This window comes from Rhinopithecus bieti, unplaced genomic scaffold, assembly GCF_001698545.2.
Source record: "Rhinopithecus bieti isolate Rb0 unplaced genomic scaffold, ASM169854v2 scaffold_8, whole genome shotgun sequence".
In the NCBI taxonomy this organism is placed as follows: domain Eukaryota; kingdom Metazoa; phylum Chordata; class Mammalia; order Primates; family Cercopithecidae; genus Rhinopithecus; species Rhinopithecus bieti.
Genome location: NW_016803211.1, coordinates 3,409,613 through 3,426,966, shown reverse-complemented (window position 1 = coordinate 3,426,966; position 17,354 = coordinate 3,409,613). Strand labels below are relative to the sequence as shown.

The 17,354-nt window shown below is 39.7% G+C and overlaps 1 protein-coding gene across 1 annotated transcript in view; it reads right to left on the bottom strand.

The window, feature by feature from the left end:
- Positions 1–17,354, bottom strand: part of NDUFAF5 (NADH:ubiquinone oxidoreductase complex assembly factor 5) — a 36,640-nt gene that overhangs the window by 16,355 nt on the left and 2,931 nt on the right. The window contains 6 exon segments of the mRNA XM_017869378.1: positions 2,349–2,546; positions 5,833–5,872; positions 9,732–9,835; positions 11,280–11,327; positions 15,543–15,605; positions 16,824–16,868. Coding sequence (XP_017724867.1) covers positions 2,349–2,546; positions 5,833–5,872; positions 9,732–9,835; positions 11,280–11,327; positions 15,543–15,605; positions 16,824–16,868 — 498 coding nt within the window.

Sequence of the window (17,354 nt, the reverse complement as noted above, 5' to 3'; positions counted from 1 at the left end):
TAGCCATATGTAGAAAGTTGAAACTGGATCCCTTCCTTACTCCTTACACGAAAATTAATTCAAGATGGATTAGAGACTTAAATGTTAGACCCAAGACCATAAAAACCCTAGAATAAAACCTAGGCAATACCATTCAGGACATAGGCATGGGCAAGGACTTCATGACTAAAACACCAAAAGCAATGACAACAAAAGCCAAAATTGACAAATGGGATCTAATTAAACTAAAGAGTTTCTGCACAGCAAAAGAAACTACCATCAGAGTGAACAGGCAACCTACAGAATGGGAGAAAATTTCTGTTATCTACTCATCTGACAAAGGGCTAATATCCAGAACCTACAAAGAACTCAAATTTACAAGAAAAAAACAACCCCATCAAAAAGTGGGCAAAGGATATGAACAGACACTCCTCAAAAGAAGACATTTATGCAGCCAATAGACACATGAAAAAAAATGCTCATCACTCACCATCAGAGAAATGCAAATCAAAACCACAATGAGATACCATCTCACACCAGTTAGAATGGCGATGATTAAAAAGTCAGGTAACAACAGGTGCTGGAGAGGATGTGGAGAAATAGGAACACTTTTACACTGTTGGTGGGACTGTAAACTAGTTCAACCATTGTGGAAGACAGTGTGGCGATTCTTCAAGGATCTACTAGAAATACCATTTGACCCAGCCATGCTATTACGGGGTATATACCCAAAGGATTATAAATCATGCTGCTATAAAGACACATGCACACGTATGTTTATTGCGGCACTATTCACAATAGCAAAAACTTGGAACCAACCCAAATGTCCGTCAATGACAGACTGGATTAAGAAAATGTGGCACATATACACCATGGAATACCATGCGGCCATAAAACCAAACACCGCATGTTCTCACTCATAGGTGGGAATTGAACAATGAGAACACTTGGACACAGGAAGGGGAACATCACACACCAGGGCCTGTCGTGGGGTGGCAGGGAGGGATAGCATTAGGAGATATAACTAATGTAAATGACGAGTTAATGGGTATAGCACACCAACATGGCACATGTATACATGTGTAACACATATACATATGTAACAAACCTGCATGTTGTGCACATGTACCCTAGAACTTACAGTATAATAATTAAAAAAAAAAAAAAAAACTGTTAGTGGAGGGAGGAGGAAGAGGGCAATCATTCTCTCCAGATGGCTGTCTCTTGGAAGCCTAGTTCTAGAAAATGCTAGGAGTAGAGTGATGGGGAAAGAGGAAGGCAGGAGCTAATGTAAGCTGGTACTGGTACTTCATACCCTTTATCTCTTTAAATACTAATAGCCACCTGAGGTGAGTAACATTTGCTTTTTTTTTTTTTCAGATGGGGGTTTCACTCTTGTTGCCCAGGCTGGAGCGCAATGGCGCAATATCAGCTCACTGCAACCTCTGCCTCCCAGGTTCAAGCAATTCTCCTGCCTCAGCCTCCCGAGTAGCTAGGATTACAGACATGCGACACCACGACCGGCTAATTTTTTGTATTTTTAGTAGAGATGGGGTCTCACTACGTAGGCTAAGTTGGTTTCAAACTCCTCATCTCAGGTGATCCACTTGCCTTGGCCTCCCAAAGTGCTGGGATTACAGGTGTGAGCCACCGCACCCAGCCACACATTTGCATTTTAAAAAGAAATAAATGCTCAAAAAAGTAAGTTACTCAAATGTCCCTAACTAGCAAAGAAATAGTTTAAGGATCCAAGTTACTCCTGTCGGACACCAAAGTCTCACTGTCCTACTCCATCACTTTACCATGCTGACTTTATGGTTATTACTCACTGACTGCCTGTGGGTCTTCTTTCGATATTTCTCTAGCCCTAACGGAGTACAGCACCCTGTCCTACCTTCTCTAGCCTTGATCTCATCGTAGGCCTTGAGAACACACATTCTCTCATTTCTGCTTCATATGGCACTGTTTGCGGGTAGTTGGTGGTGGTAATACTACAGGTTCCCCTACTTATCCCCTTTCCTTCCTATCATCTGGAATACTCTAAGGCCCTTTTTACACCTAATTCTGGATTTGAAGATTCTGACGGAGTTGTATGTTTAGAAATTTGTCTTGTTATCTATGATACATTTTTTGAGCTACTTTTTAAGGTAACAAACAATAAAAAATTATACATTCCTACTTCATGTCAATTAAGATGTGTTATACAAACTAAGCATTGTCAATCAGAGCTTTTCCCTTAAAAAAAGAAGAAAAAGGGGGAAAGAAAGAGTGCCATAAAACCATGAACACATACAGTTTTCTATCTTTAAAATGAAAAGAAATTATTTCTGAACTGTGTAAGTAATGGGTTAATCAAACTTGATAGTTACCACAGTCAGAGTATTAAAGCCAGCTCTCCCAAGCAGATGTCCCAGGTCATTGACAGCAGTGAAAGGAGAAATGTGTGGAGAAAATCCTCCTTCCCTTTCTGTTTCCGCTAACTGTAAGGAACACCGAAGTTCATAGAGTGTGTCACCTCCAAACATTGCACCGATAAATACTCCATCTGGTTTTAAAATATAATGAATCTGTAATAAATACAAGACAACAAAATGATTCAAATTTTTATATATATAAATGTTAAAAAATATATAGTGTCTAAATCAACATTTTATGACAACCATTCCTATTATGCCAAATTAATAATCACATAATTTAACAAATAACATCTAATGCAACCAACTGTCAGAAAATCATGATGCATAATATACTTGGAAAGACAACTATATATTCACTAATATTAATGCCTATAAAAATATGTTGTCTGTTTTCAAGTTTTCTAATAGGTACAACTTAGTTTTATAATCAGAAAATGCTGAAAGAGAAAAATATCTTTAATTGGGGTAGGCTGCAAAAATCACAAACCTCCCTGTATCTATGGCCTCTGAAATGTCATTTTCTAACAACTTTCATCAAGATAGGGAGTCTATTTCCCCTCCCCTTGAATCTTGGCTGGCCTTGTGACTTGCTTTGGCCAAAAGAATGCAGTGGAAGTGACAGTGTGCCAGTTTCAAGTCTAGGTCTCAAATGTGTTGCATGCTTCCACCTGCTCTCTTGGAGCCCAGCCCAGCCACAATGTGTGAACAAGCCTGAGCTGGCCTAGCGCAGGAGGAGGATGTGGAGCTGAGATCAACCAGCTGTGTACACCGAGGCCCTCCCAACCAGCTAGCTCCCAGACAATCTGGCAGCTGATCACAGACACATGGATGAGCCAAGCCAGACCCAGATTTCCTAACCAAATCCAGCCTCAACTGCCAACCCACAAAATCGTGGACTACACAGTTGTTGTTTTAAGCCATCAAGTTGGGGTGCCTTATTATGCAGAATAAGCTACAGAGAACTCATGATTCACAGCATTAACCTAGAAACATATTAGTTTTCTTTTTTTGTTGTTGTTGAGACGGAGTCTCGCTCCGTCGCCCAGGCTGGAGTGCAGTGACCAGATCTCAGCTCACTGCAAGCTCCGCCTCCCGGGTTTACGCCATTCTCCTGCCTCAGCCTCCCGAGTAGCTGGGACTACAGGCGCCTGCCACCTCGCCCGGCTAGTTTTTTTTTTTGTATTTTAGTAGAGACGGGGTTTCACCGTGTTAGCCAGAATGGTCTCGATCTTCTGACCTCGTGATCCGCCCGTCTCGGCCTCCCAAAGTGCTGGGATTACAGGCTTGAGCCACCGCGCCCGGCTATATTAGTTTTCTTTAAAGAGAAGTAATTAATTTATTTTCCAGCTTTAAAACAAAACCAAGTTCTAATTGGTAGCTTAAGGAAAATAATGGCCAGAGTGAATTCCAGTATCACAGATTTTGCTCACTCTCAGACTACAAGCCGTAACTAGTTTGAATGACTATTCTCAGCAATGAGGACCATTACAGGAAAAGGTAGATTCTGAAGTAAACCAGAATCCAAATCACAGTAGGCTCTTCTAATAAAAGCACTGTCTTAAATGTATATTTAATATATCATGAAGCTATTAAAAGCAGTATTAATAATTTGTAAAGGCTATGGTTCCTTCCCTTCTTCACCTTTAGTGTTGCTTCCTCCTCTTGTCATCAAACTCTACTAAACCAAACACCTAAGACTTAGTCCTCAGAAGTCTGCAGCCCCCACTCTCCCTCAAACGGCTTATCAACTTCCATGATTTCACAATGACCACTTTCCAATCTCTAACTTCAGCTTGGCCATCTTCTCAGAAGTCTAAAATCATCTTCAACTGCCTATTCCCTGGACATTTGTCTCTCAGCACACTTACCGGCCCTGCTCCCTCCAACCACCACAAGGAAAACACCTACTTATCAAATCAATTCCCCTGTCCAACTGCCATATTTCTATCGCTATCTTCTATTCCCTTTATCTGACCATCAACATTCTTTCCCCTACTTTTACTAATCCAGACTCAAAACTTGAAAGTGAGCTTTGCCTCCCCCGTTTGATCTTCAGATCTAATCAGCCACTAAACTGTTGATTCTTTCTTTGTAGAGTCCTAAATACTCTTCCTTTTAACTCCTACCATTACCACCTAGATTTAGTTTATCTCCTTCTTGGACCACTGAAACAGTCTCCCTTCAATTTAACCAACTGCTCCAGGCATCAGTTTTTTGTTTGTTTGTTTTTGAGACAGAGTCTCACTCTGTTGCCTAGGCTGGAGTGCAATGGTGTGATCTCAGCTCACTGCAACCTCCACCTCCCGGGTTCAAGAGAATCTCCTGCCTCAGCCTCCCAAGTAGCTAGGATTACAAGCACCTGCCACCACACCTGGCTAATTTTTGTATTTTTAGTACAGGCGGAGTTTCACCATGTTGGCCAGTCTGGTCTCGAATTCCTAACCTCAGGTGATCCACCCGCCTTGGCCTCCCAAAGTGCTGGGATTATAGGCATGAGCCACCGCATCCGGCCCAGGCATCACTTTCTAATTAGCAAAACAAATATATCTTGCAGAGCTATTTAACACAAATATAAAACAGAGCACAGCAACTGGAAACTGGAAAATTATACACATTCAGATATGGCCATTATTATTTTGCCCACCAGCTTTGTCATGATGTCATTTTCCTCTTCAAAGTGCTCCAGTGGCTCTGAATTGCATAAACTCCAAATTCCTCAACCTGACACTCAAGTCCTCCTAAATACTGTCCCAATATATCACATTTCATTTCCCAGCAGCATACTAGTCCCCCAAACAGGTTTCCTTTTTGTTCCTTAATGCTGATGAGGCTCTCGTGTCTCTCCACCTATCCTGCGATTTTCCCTTCTTAGAATGCCTTCCCAATCCAAATTTCACCTACCCTCTAAGGCCCTGCTCAAGTACTTTCCTCTTGAAGCTTTTCTAGGCCACGTCAAGCCACAGTGATCTTGTTCTCTCCTTTGAACACATACTTTTTACCTGCCTCTCACCTGTCTACTGATACGTGTCAATCGATAAAAATTTACCTAGTACTCTCTGAGTATAAGGCATTGGGAAAATACAAATATAAATAAGTAGGTTCCTACTTGCAAAAAGTTTATAGGCAATTAAACTGTAAGAAACAAGAAGAAATCCACACAGAGAATGTCTTATGATATCAATATTATTTTGCACAGTTCCTAGCCTGTTGATAAATATTTAAAACTTATCTCTACAATTAGATTTCTTAAATTCTCAGGGAAAGGAGAGTTGCCCAATGTACTTCTAATACGCCTAATGGCACCAGGTGATTTCACTGATTCCTTTCCCAACTGTCAGACCTACAAGTGAATAGTTTGTGAAAATGGAAACATCTGTAGGTTTCTAACAATAAAGAAAATAACACAAGATAGTTGAATGAACGTAAGTTTTCTTACCTGCTCAAGTGCTCTAGGAAGGTCATTCACCCAGTGCAAACTAAAATATGAGAATACAGATTTGTTTTAGCTTAATTGGCACAATTAATAAAATTATCACCAGGTTAATGATAACCCATAAAACAGTGTTAATTTTGAAGTTTAAAACTGCATATCAAAATCCACTGATTGTTTTCACGCAAGTTTTAAAATTATAAATATTCCTAGAGGAAAACCTTCTTTGTGTCACACCAGAAAATTTCCCATGTCAATACATCACTTTGCTTAACTGAAAGAATCTGATATGATTATTTTCTAATTATTCATCACTGAATTATGTAAAAGTCATTCCTACTAAGGCATTTTATCTAAACAGTGCTATTCTGAGACCTTATTTGCAAAACTAGTAAAATGCTCAAAGAAGCTACAATTAAATCAATTAAGCTACAGAAATATAATATTCTTCTAAGTCAGACTTTCTTAGGAAAAAAAAATTATCTGCAGACCTAAATTTTTTCAAGGCAAATAGTATAACTCATCAAAAGTTTGATTCTGTGAGTTTTCCAATAATATACCATTTTTTAAAAAATCAATTTTAAGATTTTATTTTAATTATTTTTTGGAGCAGTTTTAGGTTTACAGCAAAATTAAGAGAAAAACCCAGAGATTTTTTTACATACTTCTATTCCCACACATGCACAGCCTCCCCCATTATCAACATCTCCAGAGTGTGCATTTGTTACAACCGATGAACCTATACTGACACGTGATTATCCCCCCAAGTCCGTAGTTTCCATTAAGGTTCACTCTTGGTGTTGTATATTCTAAGGGTTTGGACAATGTATAATGTCATATATCCAACATTATAAAGTATCATAGAGTAGCTTTACTGCCCTAAAAATCCTCTGTGCTCCACCTATTCATCCTTCCCCAACACAACCCCTGGCAATCACCAATTTTTTTTCAGTCTCCAGAGTTTGCTTATTCTAGATTGTCATAGTTGGAATTATACACCATGTAGCCTTTTCAGATTAGCTTCTGTCATTCAGTAATATGCATTTAAGTTTCCTCCACATATTTTAATGGCCTGACAGTTTCTTTTTAGTGCTGAATAATATTCTGTTGTTTGGATATAACAAAGTTTATCCATTCACGTACTGAAGAACATCTTGGCTGCTTCCAGGTTTTGGCAATTATGAACAAAGCTACTATAAACATTTGTATGCAGGTTTTTGCATGGACATAAGTTTTCATCTCCTTTGGGTAAACACCAAGGAGCATGCAATCGCTGGATTGTATGGTAAGAGTATGTTTAGTTTTGTAGGCAACAACCAAACTGTCTTGCAAAGTGCCTGTACCATTTTACATTCCCACCGATGAACTCCACATCCTTGCTGGCATTTAGTGTTGTCAGAGACCTGGATTTGGGCCATCCTAGTAGGTGTGTGGTACATACATCTTTTAAGGTGATAAAAACAAACAAAACCAGAGCTATAAACATTGAAACTTAATCTCTTACATTTTCTTTTTCTTTTCTTTTCCTTTTTTTTCTTTTGAGACGGAGTCTTGCTGCTGGCCAGGCTGAAGTACAGTGGCACAATCTTGGCTCACTGCAACCTCCACCTCCCAGGTTCAAACAATTCTCATGCCTCAGCCTCTTGAGAAGCTGGAATTACAGGCATGCAACCATGATGCCCAGCTAATATTTGTATTTTAGTAAAGACGGGGTTTCACCATGTTACCCAGGTTGGTCTTGAACCCCTGGCCTCAAGTGATCCGCCTGCCTCGGCCTCCCAAAGTGCTGGGATTATAGGTGTGAGCCACCATGCCCGGCCCTTGAATTTTCTTTTGACTCTACTCTCACCTACAGTGTAGTCATGTGTGACAGCAAAAGTCATATTCTCAGTCTCCTCAGAGTACGGTCACACTTTCCTGGTAGAACTGCCTCCCCTATGCTGAGTTTCAGGACAGAATTGAATGCTCATTTCAAACCATACTGTGTTAAGCTCATATTTATCCTTCCTAAAGCTTTTCGACTTTAAAAACTAAGGAGCTCATATTACATACTCTGTTATACTTATGGGAAAACAGAAAGCAACACAATTAGTCACCTGCAAATAGCAAGCAGACGAGCTAACGCAAAAACTCAGGTTCTGACTCCCTGCCCAGGGTTCTTTATAGACCAAGGTTCTGCATATTTTTCATTTCATAACAGAATGTGAGTTTTCTAACTTTGTTCAGCACATCTAAAAAACCAGGGAAGGAATTACACACTTTCGAAAACATCAAGGGTGACCAGCTTTCCCAGAACATAAGACTTTCAGGCCAAAGGTGGCAAAGTCCTGGGCAGATCTTGATGACTCGTCACCCTAAAAACAGTTATCAAAAGAGTTCAACTGGACATGGAGAGCCTGTTGAACTTTTGAAAGAAAACTTATTTGACTATAAGAAGATAGGAGAAATAAGATACCACAAAGATATTTTTTCTCTGTTAGACTCTGAGTTATTTGAGGACAGGATCCCTGTCTAATTCATTTTTGCATTCACCCAAAACATCTGGCTCAACGCCCTTGTATCCTATAACCTATTTGATACACACTGGCAATACATGTTTGTGTAACATATGTGGAGGAAGATAGAAAACATAAAGGGAAAAGAGTAATCTTGAGAACTACATTCTGGTGCAGAATTATTATTATTATTATTAGAATTATTATTATTATTATATATAAGACAGGGTCTTGCTCTGTCACCCAGGCTGGAGTGCAGTGGCATGATCATGGCTCACAGCAGCCTCAACTTCCCAGGCTCAAGCAATCCTCCTGCTCAGCCTCCCAAGTAGCTGGGACTACAGGCGTGTGCCACCTTGCCCAGCTAATTTTTTAATTTTTTGTAGAGGTGGCGTTTCACTGCTGCCCAGACTACAGTGAACTCCTAGGTTCAAGCAATCCTCCTACTGCAGCCTCCCAAAGTGTTGGGATTACTGGCGTAAGCCACTGTACCCGGCCAGAAGAATTAAGGCTAAAGGAAAACTAGCTGTCCTACATTTGCCAGAATGAGTTTATGATTGCTGGGAGCAGGAGTTTGAAAGAGTATATTCTATGCTCTCTGGTGGAGATAATATAATATAATATAATACAATATAATATAATGCCTCAATTTCTTTTCCCCCAACTTTCCACAACTTGCTCAACTCATCTGTGATAGAAGGGTTTTCTTCCCAACACAACTTACTATTTTGGAATTGCGCTAACATTTGAACACAGGAGCCAATATGTTCTTTCAAACTCCTGCTCCCAACAAGACCAATTCCAAAATATTAAGATGCACTGGGGAGAAAAACCTATCACAGATGAACTTCAGGAAGTTGTGGAAAGTTGAAAGAAAAAAAAAAAGTTGAGGCATTATATCATATTATCTCTACCAGAGAGCACAGAATATTTCCTTACTAGAGAAATCTCATAGTTTATAAACCAAGATAACTGGTTTGTAGTTTTTAAAAAAGTTATTAAGAATGTATTCCATTATCTATTTGCTTTACCTTGTCATAGCAAAACTTTTTTTTTCTTTTTTGAGACAGAATCTCGCTCAGTCACCCAGGCTGCAGTGAGGTGGCACAACCTTGGCTCACCTCCGCCTCCCAGGTTCAAGCAATTCTCCTGCCTCAGCCTCCCAAGTAGCTGGCATTACAGGCACATGCCACCACGCCCGGCTACCTTTTTTGTATTTTTAGTAGAGACGGGGTTTCAACGTGTTGGCGAGGCTGGTTTCAAACTCCTGACCTCAAGTGATTCGCCTGCCTTGGCCTCCCAAAGTGCTAGGATTACAGGTGTGAGTCACCGCACCTGGCCTCATAGCAAAACTTTATGGCATGAATGATCTACTTATAACATACGGTTTTTAAAAAGTGGATTACCAACCTTAAACTGCTAACCACCAGGTCAAATGTATTTTCTCTGAAGGGAAGGAATTCTTCATCAGCTAAAACACTGACAGTAGGAATTTCTGTTTCTAAGGAATTTTTCTAATGGTAAGAAAACAAAAGATTAAAAACACATTTATGTAGAATCTCAATTACTAACACAATCACTGTTTGTTAAATTGAAGTCAATGTTATATTTACTTGGCAGTTTCTACCCCTCTTCCCAAAGATAGCACAGAGAAGGCACCCAAAAAGCATTTCTTAAATGACTTAACATCAGCCAGAAAAAATGGATAATTAGTTGAAACAACATAAACAGGATACCCACCTCACACCAAAACAAATCTCAGAAAGCTGAAAGTTTGGCTGGGTGTGGTGGCTCACGCCTATAATCCCAGCACTTTGGGAGGCCAAGGCAGGTAGGTCACTGAAAGTCAGGAATTCGAGACCAGCCTGGCCAACATGGTGAAACTCCGTCTCTACTAAAAATACAAAAATTAGCTGGACATGGTGGCACACACCTGTAATCTCAGCTACTCGGGAGGCTGAGGCAGGAGAATCGCTTGAACCCAGGAGGCAGAGGTTGCACTGAGCTGAGATTGCACCACTGCACTCCAGCCTGGGCGACAGTGCAAGACTGTTTCAGGGGAAAAAAAAGAAAAGAAGGCTGAAAGTTTCAGCGAAACAACCAAAGCCCTAGAAGAAAATATGGGTGGACTGGACATTTTACCCTTAGATGAAAAAGCCTAGGTAAACATGACTCAGAAGCCAGAAACTGTAAAGGAAAAGATTGATATATTTGATGATAAACTAATTAAAACTTTCTATTAATACAAATCAATAAACAATGTAAACAACTGAGGAAAACATTTACAACATATATAATGAAAGATTAATATCCCTAAAAACCAAGCTCTTACAAATTACCTAAAATAAAAACACATGACAGCTAAAGTAGATGAAGGACAAGGTGCAGGCATGTCACAAAATTATTTACAAAATTCACAAGAAATACCAATAGTCAAAAGACATCAGCAGCTGTCAGACTGATGAAGACAAAAAGGCTGGCCCAAGGAAAAAATAAATCAAACATACAATATGGCTTCACATAAGGATTTTCACTGCAGTGCTGGTTATTGAGAAACTAGAAATGTAACTGCCCTTCAATAGAAAGTTTAGCTAAACAAACTATGGAGTATTCATATATTAGAATACCATGTGGCCATTTAAAAAGATGATATATGACACACATATGTATGAATTCACTGACAAAAAAATGATGTGCTATAAATAACATGGAATATTAGCATAGTAATGTTCATACACAATTGTGTGTTGTGGGGGCGGGGACAGTTACATGTCTGCAAATGTGGAGACCAAGTGCCACCAATGGTTGCCTCTGAATGGTAGGACTAGGGGTGATTTTTCCTTTGTCCTTGATATTTCCTGTATTAGTTCCTTTTCATGTGTTTGAAGGAAATAAAAATAAAGAAATCAAATATGAAAATCACGAGATTAGAAATCAACAGTATTAAAAGCCACCTACCAAAGCATTTTCTGCAATGTCGACTTGGAAGAACTTTCCAATAGTTTCCTGCAATGGAATAACTAAAGCTGAAACAAACAAATCCAGTCACAAACAACTGCTGACATTTCTAAAGGTAAAAGTATTAATTATATTTTAATTTTCAGCTTTGTAAGAGTATTTTTCTGCATAAAACCAGTATGGTACACAAACACTTTTAATAACACGTATCCTTTGTTTATTTAACTATATGTAATAAAATAGAGAACATGAGCATGCGTATTCAACATCCTGAGTTTACTACACTGGGTGAGGACTTCTATCTAAGTTTTCCATGGCATAACATGCTAAGAGCTAGTTTCCCCACTCTTGTGCCACAAAGGACCTGCAAAGGGTTTCCCACCTTTTAGTTGTTTATTCAGAGTTTATAGAGTAAAGAAAGACTTACAGATACAGAGGCTTAGGGGTGAGGCTTAAGTGCTTCCATTTTCTGTGTTTCACCTACCCTCTCTCCCTTCCAAAAGGAAAGGAGACTACGCTATTTCTGCACCAGAAAAACACTCTTTCCCCTCAACCCTCTTTTCTCCAGGATCCTGCTCCCTCTACCTCCATCTCTATCACTCTTTAGTCTCTGTCTTCTGTGTCTCCTTCCTTCACCTTACAACAGCCACAAGCGTTCCAAATATGAAAAAACTCCTCCCTCTATGCACCTTCTGGTTGTTTGGTTTATTATCCACAACTCTACTTATTCCTAGATTCTTTCTCCCCATTCTGGGTATCTCTTTGCTTTTACAGCTCTCCTAATACTATCTGCAGTCTGCGCTCACTGTTCCCAGTCCTGCTTCACCTGACCTCTTTGAAGCACAGCATTGTCAACAGCCTCCTAGAAGCTTCTTCAGAACCTTCTACTCTGGCTGCTCTCTTCTATTAGAGAAGCCAATCCTTTTTTACTTTACCCACACCCACTTCCCTGCCTGAAACTTGGAAAGATTTCATGCTACCAACATGATGTTGCTAAATATGGAGCTGGGAAGAGATGTGCTCAATGGCTCTCATGAGCCAGCTCCAGCACACTCCCGTGAAGGGTGAAGAATTAGATCAACAGGATTATCTATCCCTGTCTCTCACTTGAAAATTTGAACTAGGAGACTTCGAGAATAGCAGAGGTCCCTGGAGTTGAAAGAACATTTAGACTTCAGGGTGTGGGCAGTGGTGCGCTGGCTCTTGGTTGGGGACTGCTTTGTATCATTTGCCAACTTCCATGGTATAAATATTCCCACCAGGGCTGATGTCAAGCTATCAATATGATGTCACAGAACAGAGGTTGGGAAGAGATGCTAACAATTGGCTCTCACAGGCTGGCCTAAGCTAGCTTCAGCTCACCATTGGGTGTAGCATATTCATATGGGGCCACACACACTGATGAACACTACTACAGATAGACTACAGAGAGTAAAAAGAATGAAGGCAACCAGACAGCATTCATGTAATACCAGAGTGCATGTGAACAGGAAGAACGTTGTTCTGGTGTTTCAAAATTCCCACCTCTTGTGAGGCCTGGCTCTGTTTCTGGATCCCTGAGTTACATAGGAGCCTCTCTGTAACAAATGTTTCTGTGTTTAAACTGGCCTCAGTGCATTTTTGCTTTCAACAATCAAAAGATACCTTGCTAAGACACTTTCCAGCTTACTATTCCTGGCATCTTTATTGGCTCTTCCTCCTTCTCCCAACCCTAATTACAACTGCAGAAGGTTCTTTTCTATATTCTTGCCCTAGAGAGTTACCTATTTCTATGGTTTCAGCTGTTACTTCTGAAAGGGACTTCCAATCAAGAACCATTGCCTCCCCTTTGACAGGTTTACCTTGCCTTACTTAATCCTCTTACCAACCTTTTGAGATGGGTATTACTGATCATATTTTATAGAAACTGAGGTCTAGAGCAATTGATTGGCCCAGGTCCAAGTATACACAGACAGTGGCAGAGTTGAATTTTGAAGCCCTACCTGACTTCAAGTCAATGGTCTTAACCTCAATACCCCAGTTCCAGTTCCACATTTCCTACTACCTGCCAGCTAGTTATACTAACATATTCCACTGCCATCGCAAACTCGACATATCTAAAACAGGAATGATCCCGTGCTCCTTGCCACATCACATCCCTTGAATTTTCCAGTCACAAAAGGCATAACTTTAATTCTAAAGTTATCTTGCAATAGTCATTTAATAAACCTTCATTGTGATTTAGGTACTAGGATTTAGTAGTGATAATAAATAAGCAAATCCAGTAAGAGAAGACACCAAATAAACATACATCAGGAGCTTGTAAGTGCTATGGAAACAAATAAAGCAATTAGTCAGCAGACAGCAGGGGCACTATTTTCTAAAGTAGTCACAGGAGGAATCTTTGATGAGGTCAGCTGAGTAAAGATCTGACAGGCCAGGAAGACAGACACATAGTTACCTTGGGGAAGAGCATAGAGCAAAGCCCTGGCCTGTTTGAAAGACTGCAAGGAGGCCAGAGTGGCTGAAAAGTTGGGAGTGAAAGGAAGATGGGATCAGAGACATGATAAAAAACCAGAATCCTAATGGTCTTATGGATTAGGCCTCTGGATTACTACTAAATTAAATGAGAAACTAACAGTTAGTTCTGAGTAGAGGACTGACAATGATTTGTGTTTTGAGAGAATTACTTTGCCATGACAACAGACTGTCAGGGACAAAGGTAGAAGCATGGAGACCAATAGAAGGCTACTGCAATAATCTAGGCAAGAGGTGATGGTAGCTGAACAACATGATGATGGTAAAGGTGGTAAGAAGAGGTAGAGTTTGGTTATATTTTGAAATGTAAATAAAAGCTGCTGATGGATTAGATGTGGGAAAGAAGGATATAAGACGAATCAATAAAAATGTTTTTTGGCCTGAGTAACTAAAAGAATAGATTTGCTCTGCCTACCATATCTGATCACTCATCAAGTTCCGTTGTGCTTCTAGGTCTCTCTCATACATCCCATCATTTATATGTGTTGGCTCTCCATGGGTGGCAGGCCTTTATTTCTCATGCCTGCAATGCCTTTAACACAGCCTTCTAATGGGTTTCTCTATCCTTTCTCTTCCTCTTTCTCGAATGCCATCCCCAAATTAATCTTCCTTAAACATCACTATATCACACCCTACAGCATTCTACCTCTGTGTCTTTCCTCCTGCCATGCCCTGATTTCCAATGCTAGGAGACACCAACTCAAATTCTTTCAAATTCCAGGTCAGATTCTGTGCCCTCTGAGAAGCCTTCACCACATGAACCCCTACTGATTTTTCTTTTCCCTTAATTCCTGTTGCACTTTAATGACTGCACCATTTCTATGGCATTTACTATTACCAATAATAGTGTTTTAGGAGCCTCACCACCCCCTTCCTCACCCTGGCCCAAGTGTATGTTTTTATCTAAGCAGATTTTACGTAGAAATTTTACTTTATGGCCAGGCACAGCAGCTCATGCCTGTCATCCCAGCACTTTGGGAGGACAAGGCAGACGGATCACCTGAGGTCAGGAGTTCAAGACCAGCCTTGCTAACACGGTGAAACCCCATCTCTACTAAAACTACAAAAATTAGCCAGGCGTGGTGGCGCACCCCTGTAATTCCAGCTACTCAGGAGGCTGTGGCTGGAGAATCATTTGAACTCGGGAGGCAGAGGTTGCAGTGAGCCGAGATCGCACCACTGCACTCCAGCCTGGCCAACAGAGACTCCATCTTGGAAAAAAAAGAAATTCCACTTTCATCTTTGTGTCTAGCACAATATCGTATACATAGGCACCAAAAGAATAAATTAATGTCTTTATGATCTGAATTATAAAGTGCAAAATAAAATGTTATAAGCATTAATAAAGCTACTTAATCATACAGAAAGACTTCTAGTCAACTGATAAAATTAATATTTTCTAGCTAAAAGTTAGTCACATTTTCTGTATGGATGCCAATCTGATTTTATGGTAATTATAAAAAATGTGAACAAAGTGGGAACAAAGAGAAATATCTTATACAGATTCAAATAAATTATCAGTAGAAACACAATATACAATGGATTCAGAGAAAAACCCTTTAAGAAAAAAATACTAAAGAGGGGAGAAAACCACCATTGTTTCTACCACTTGAAAAAAAAAACAAATTAACAATTCTGATATAATTAAAATCTAAATATGTTGCAAGCTAAACTGATTCCTAGGAAAGTCTTTAAAATTAGCCAATGTTACTTTTCAAAGTAAATTAAGTCATCGAATACATATACCTTATTCAAATATTGTGCAATGTAACCTCTTCCACAACCAAGATCCAAAGCAAGGGGAAAGCTCTAAAAAAAAAAAAAAAAAAAGACACAAAGGTTACGCTCTGTCCATAATACAGTCTATACGTTAAGAATTATTTTTTCTTAAGTAAAATCATTTCAATAAACACAGCTTCCAGAAGGTTACATCATCTGTCTTTTCGGCCTCACCTTACAAGCTATATATACCAGAGCCTACAATACAGGGCAAGTCTGTCTGCTAGCTATTCACAGGACCTCGTGATGAGCCAGCTTTCCACTAGCTGTCTCCATGATATGGACTCGAAGAACAGATCTAATGAGGATATTTTAACTCAATAATACATCCAGATAAAGAATGCAAAGAAACTAATGTAAATTAACCTGAAAATAATTAACATACTTATCAATAATTATCCCTATTTCTCAGATTTGTTGAAGCAGTGGAACACTTAGAAATCATAATGTGAAATACCATAAAGTATTAATGTTAAACTAAAAAGAACTTAAATAATAAACTTTTACCGAAAACGTACCAGGTTCAAAGTACTGTGCTAAGTGTCTCAAGCTAAGTAAGCCAAACCAAGTACCTCAACTAATAAGCAGCAGTCAACACTTCAATTCAGTGAGTCTGAATCCTGAGCTGGAACTATTATCCTCCATGCCATGCTGTCTTCTCTAAATATACTATGTTATGCTACATTGGTACAGACATCTAATTGTAGGCCATAGGTTAAAAAAAAAAAAAAAAAACCTATAAGGAGGAAACTTAATTTATCTACTAAGAACATTCTTCCTGAAAACTGGAACAAAAGAGCCCTTTGCAATTTGTTTTAAAAGCTTTGTCAAAATTATAGTACACGGCTGGAGAATCCCTGGTGGTAGATAACCTTATTTACCTAATGCCCTATAACTTGATGATGAACACAGGCAATATGGCACAGTTAGGTACAGAGGCTTTGGAACTAGTAAGCAAATCTTCCATTTTTGGAGCAATCTTTCTATTACTCGCTTTTGGCCAAATGAAGTGGATTCAGGCTTGGAGATAGATATGAGTTGTACTTCCACACATTCTTTTCTTTCTTCAGGCAACAATGAAGAAAACATTTGCTCTCCAGACAAGAAAAAGGAGTCTTACAGAGTGATTTAAATCACAGTCCAAGTAAATTCTTCCAAGTTCTGCCATTTCAGATATCAAGTTCTCAGCATTTAACCTCCTGAATTTCCACTCAAAAGCTGACGGTATTGTATTATGATCACCACCACTTACCTGGGTATGTCATATACACGGTCTGCGATCCGACTTCCAACCTGAAGGATTAAAAGAGGCGTAGGTTAGCCGGGCGTGGTTAGCCTGTAATCCCAGCACTTTGGGAGGCTGAGGAGGGTGAATCACAAGGTCAGGAGTTTGAGACCAGCTTGACCAACACGGTGAAACCCGCCTGACCAACATGGTGAAACCCCATCTCTACTAAAAATACAAAAATTAGCCAGGAGTGGTGATGCACACCTGTAATCCCAGCTACTCGGGAGGCTGAGGCAGGAGAATCGCTTGAACCCAGGAGGCGGAGGTTGCAGTGAGCCAAGATCAGCCAAGATTGTGCCACTGCACTCCATCCTGGGTGACAGAGCAAAACTCCTTCTCGGAAAAAAAAAAAAAAAAAAGAGGCGTAGGTTAACAAGGAAGTAACACTCTTTCTCCAGTATTCAACAATCCACAGGTTACCTGTGTTTTAAAATAAGTACTTCCCTTTATCCCCTTTTCAATTTCACCACAGGAACTTTCTTCTCAAATCA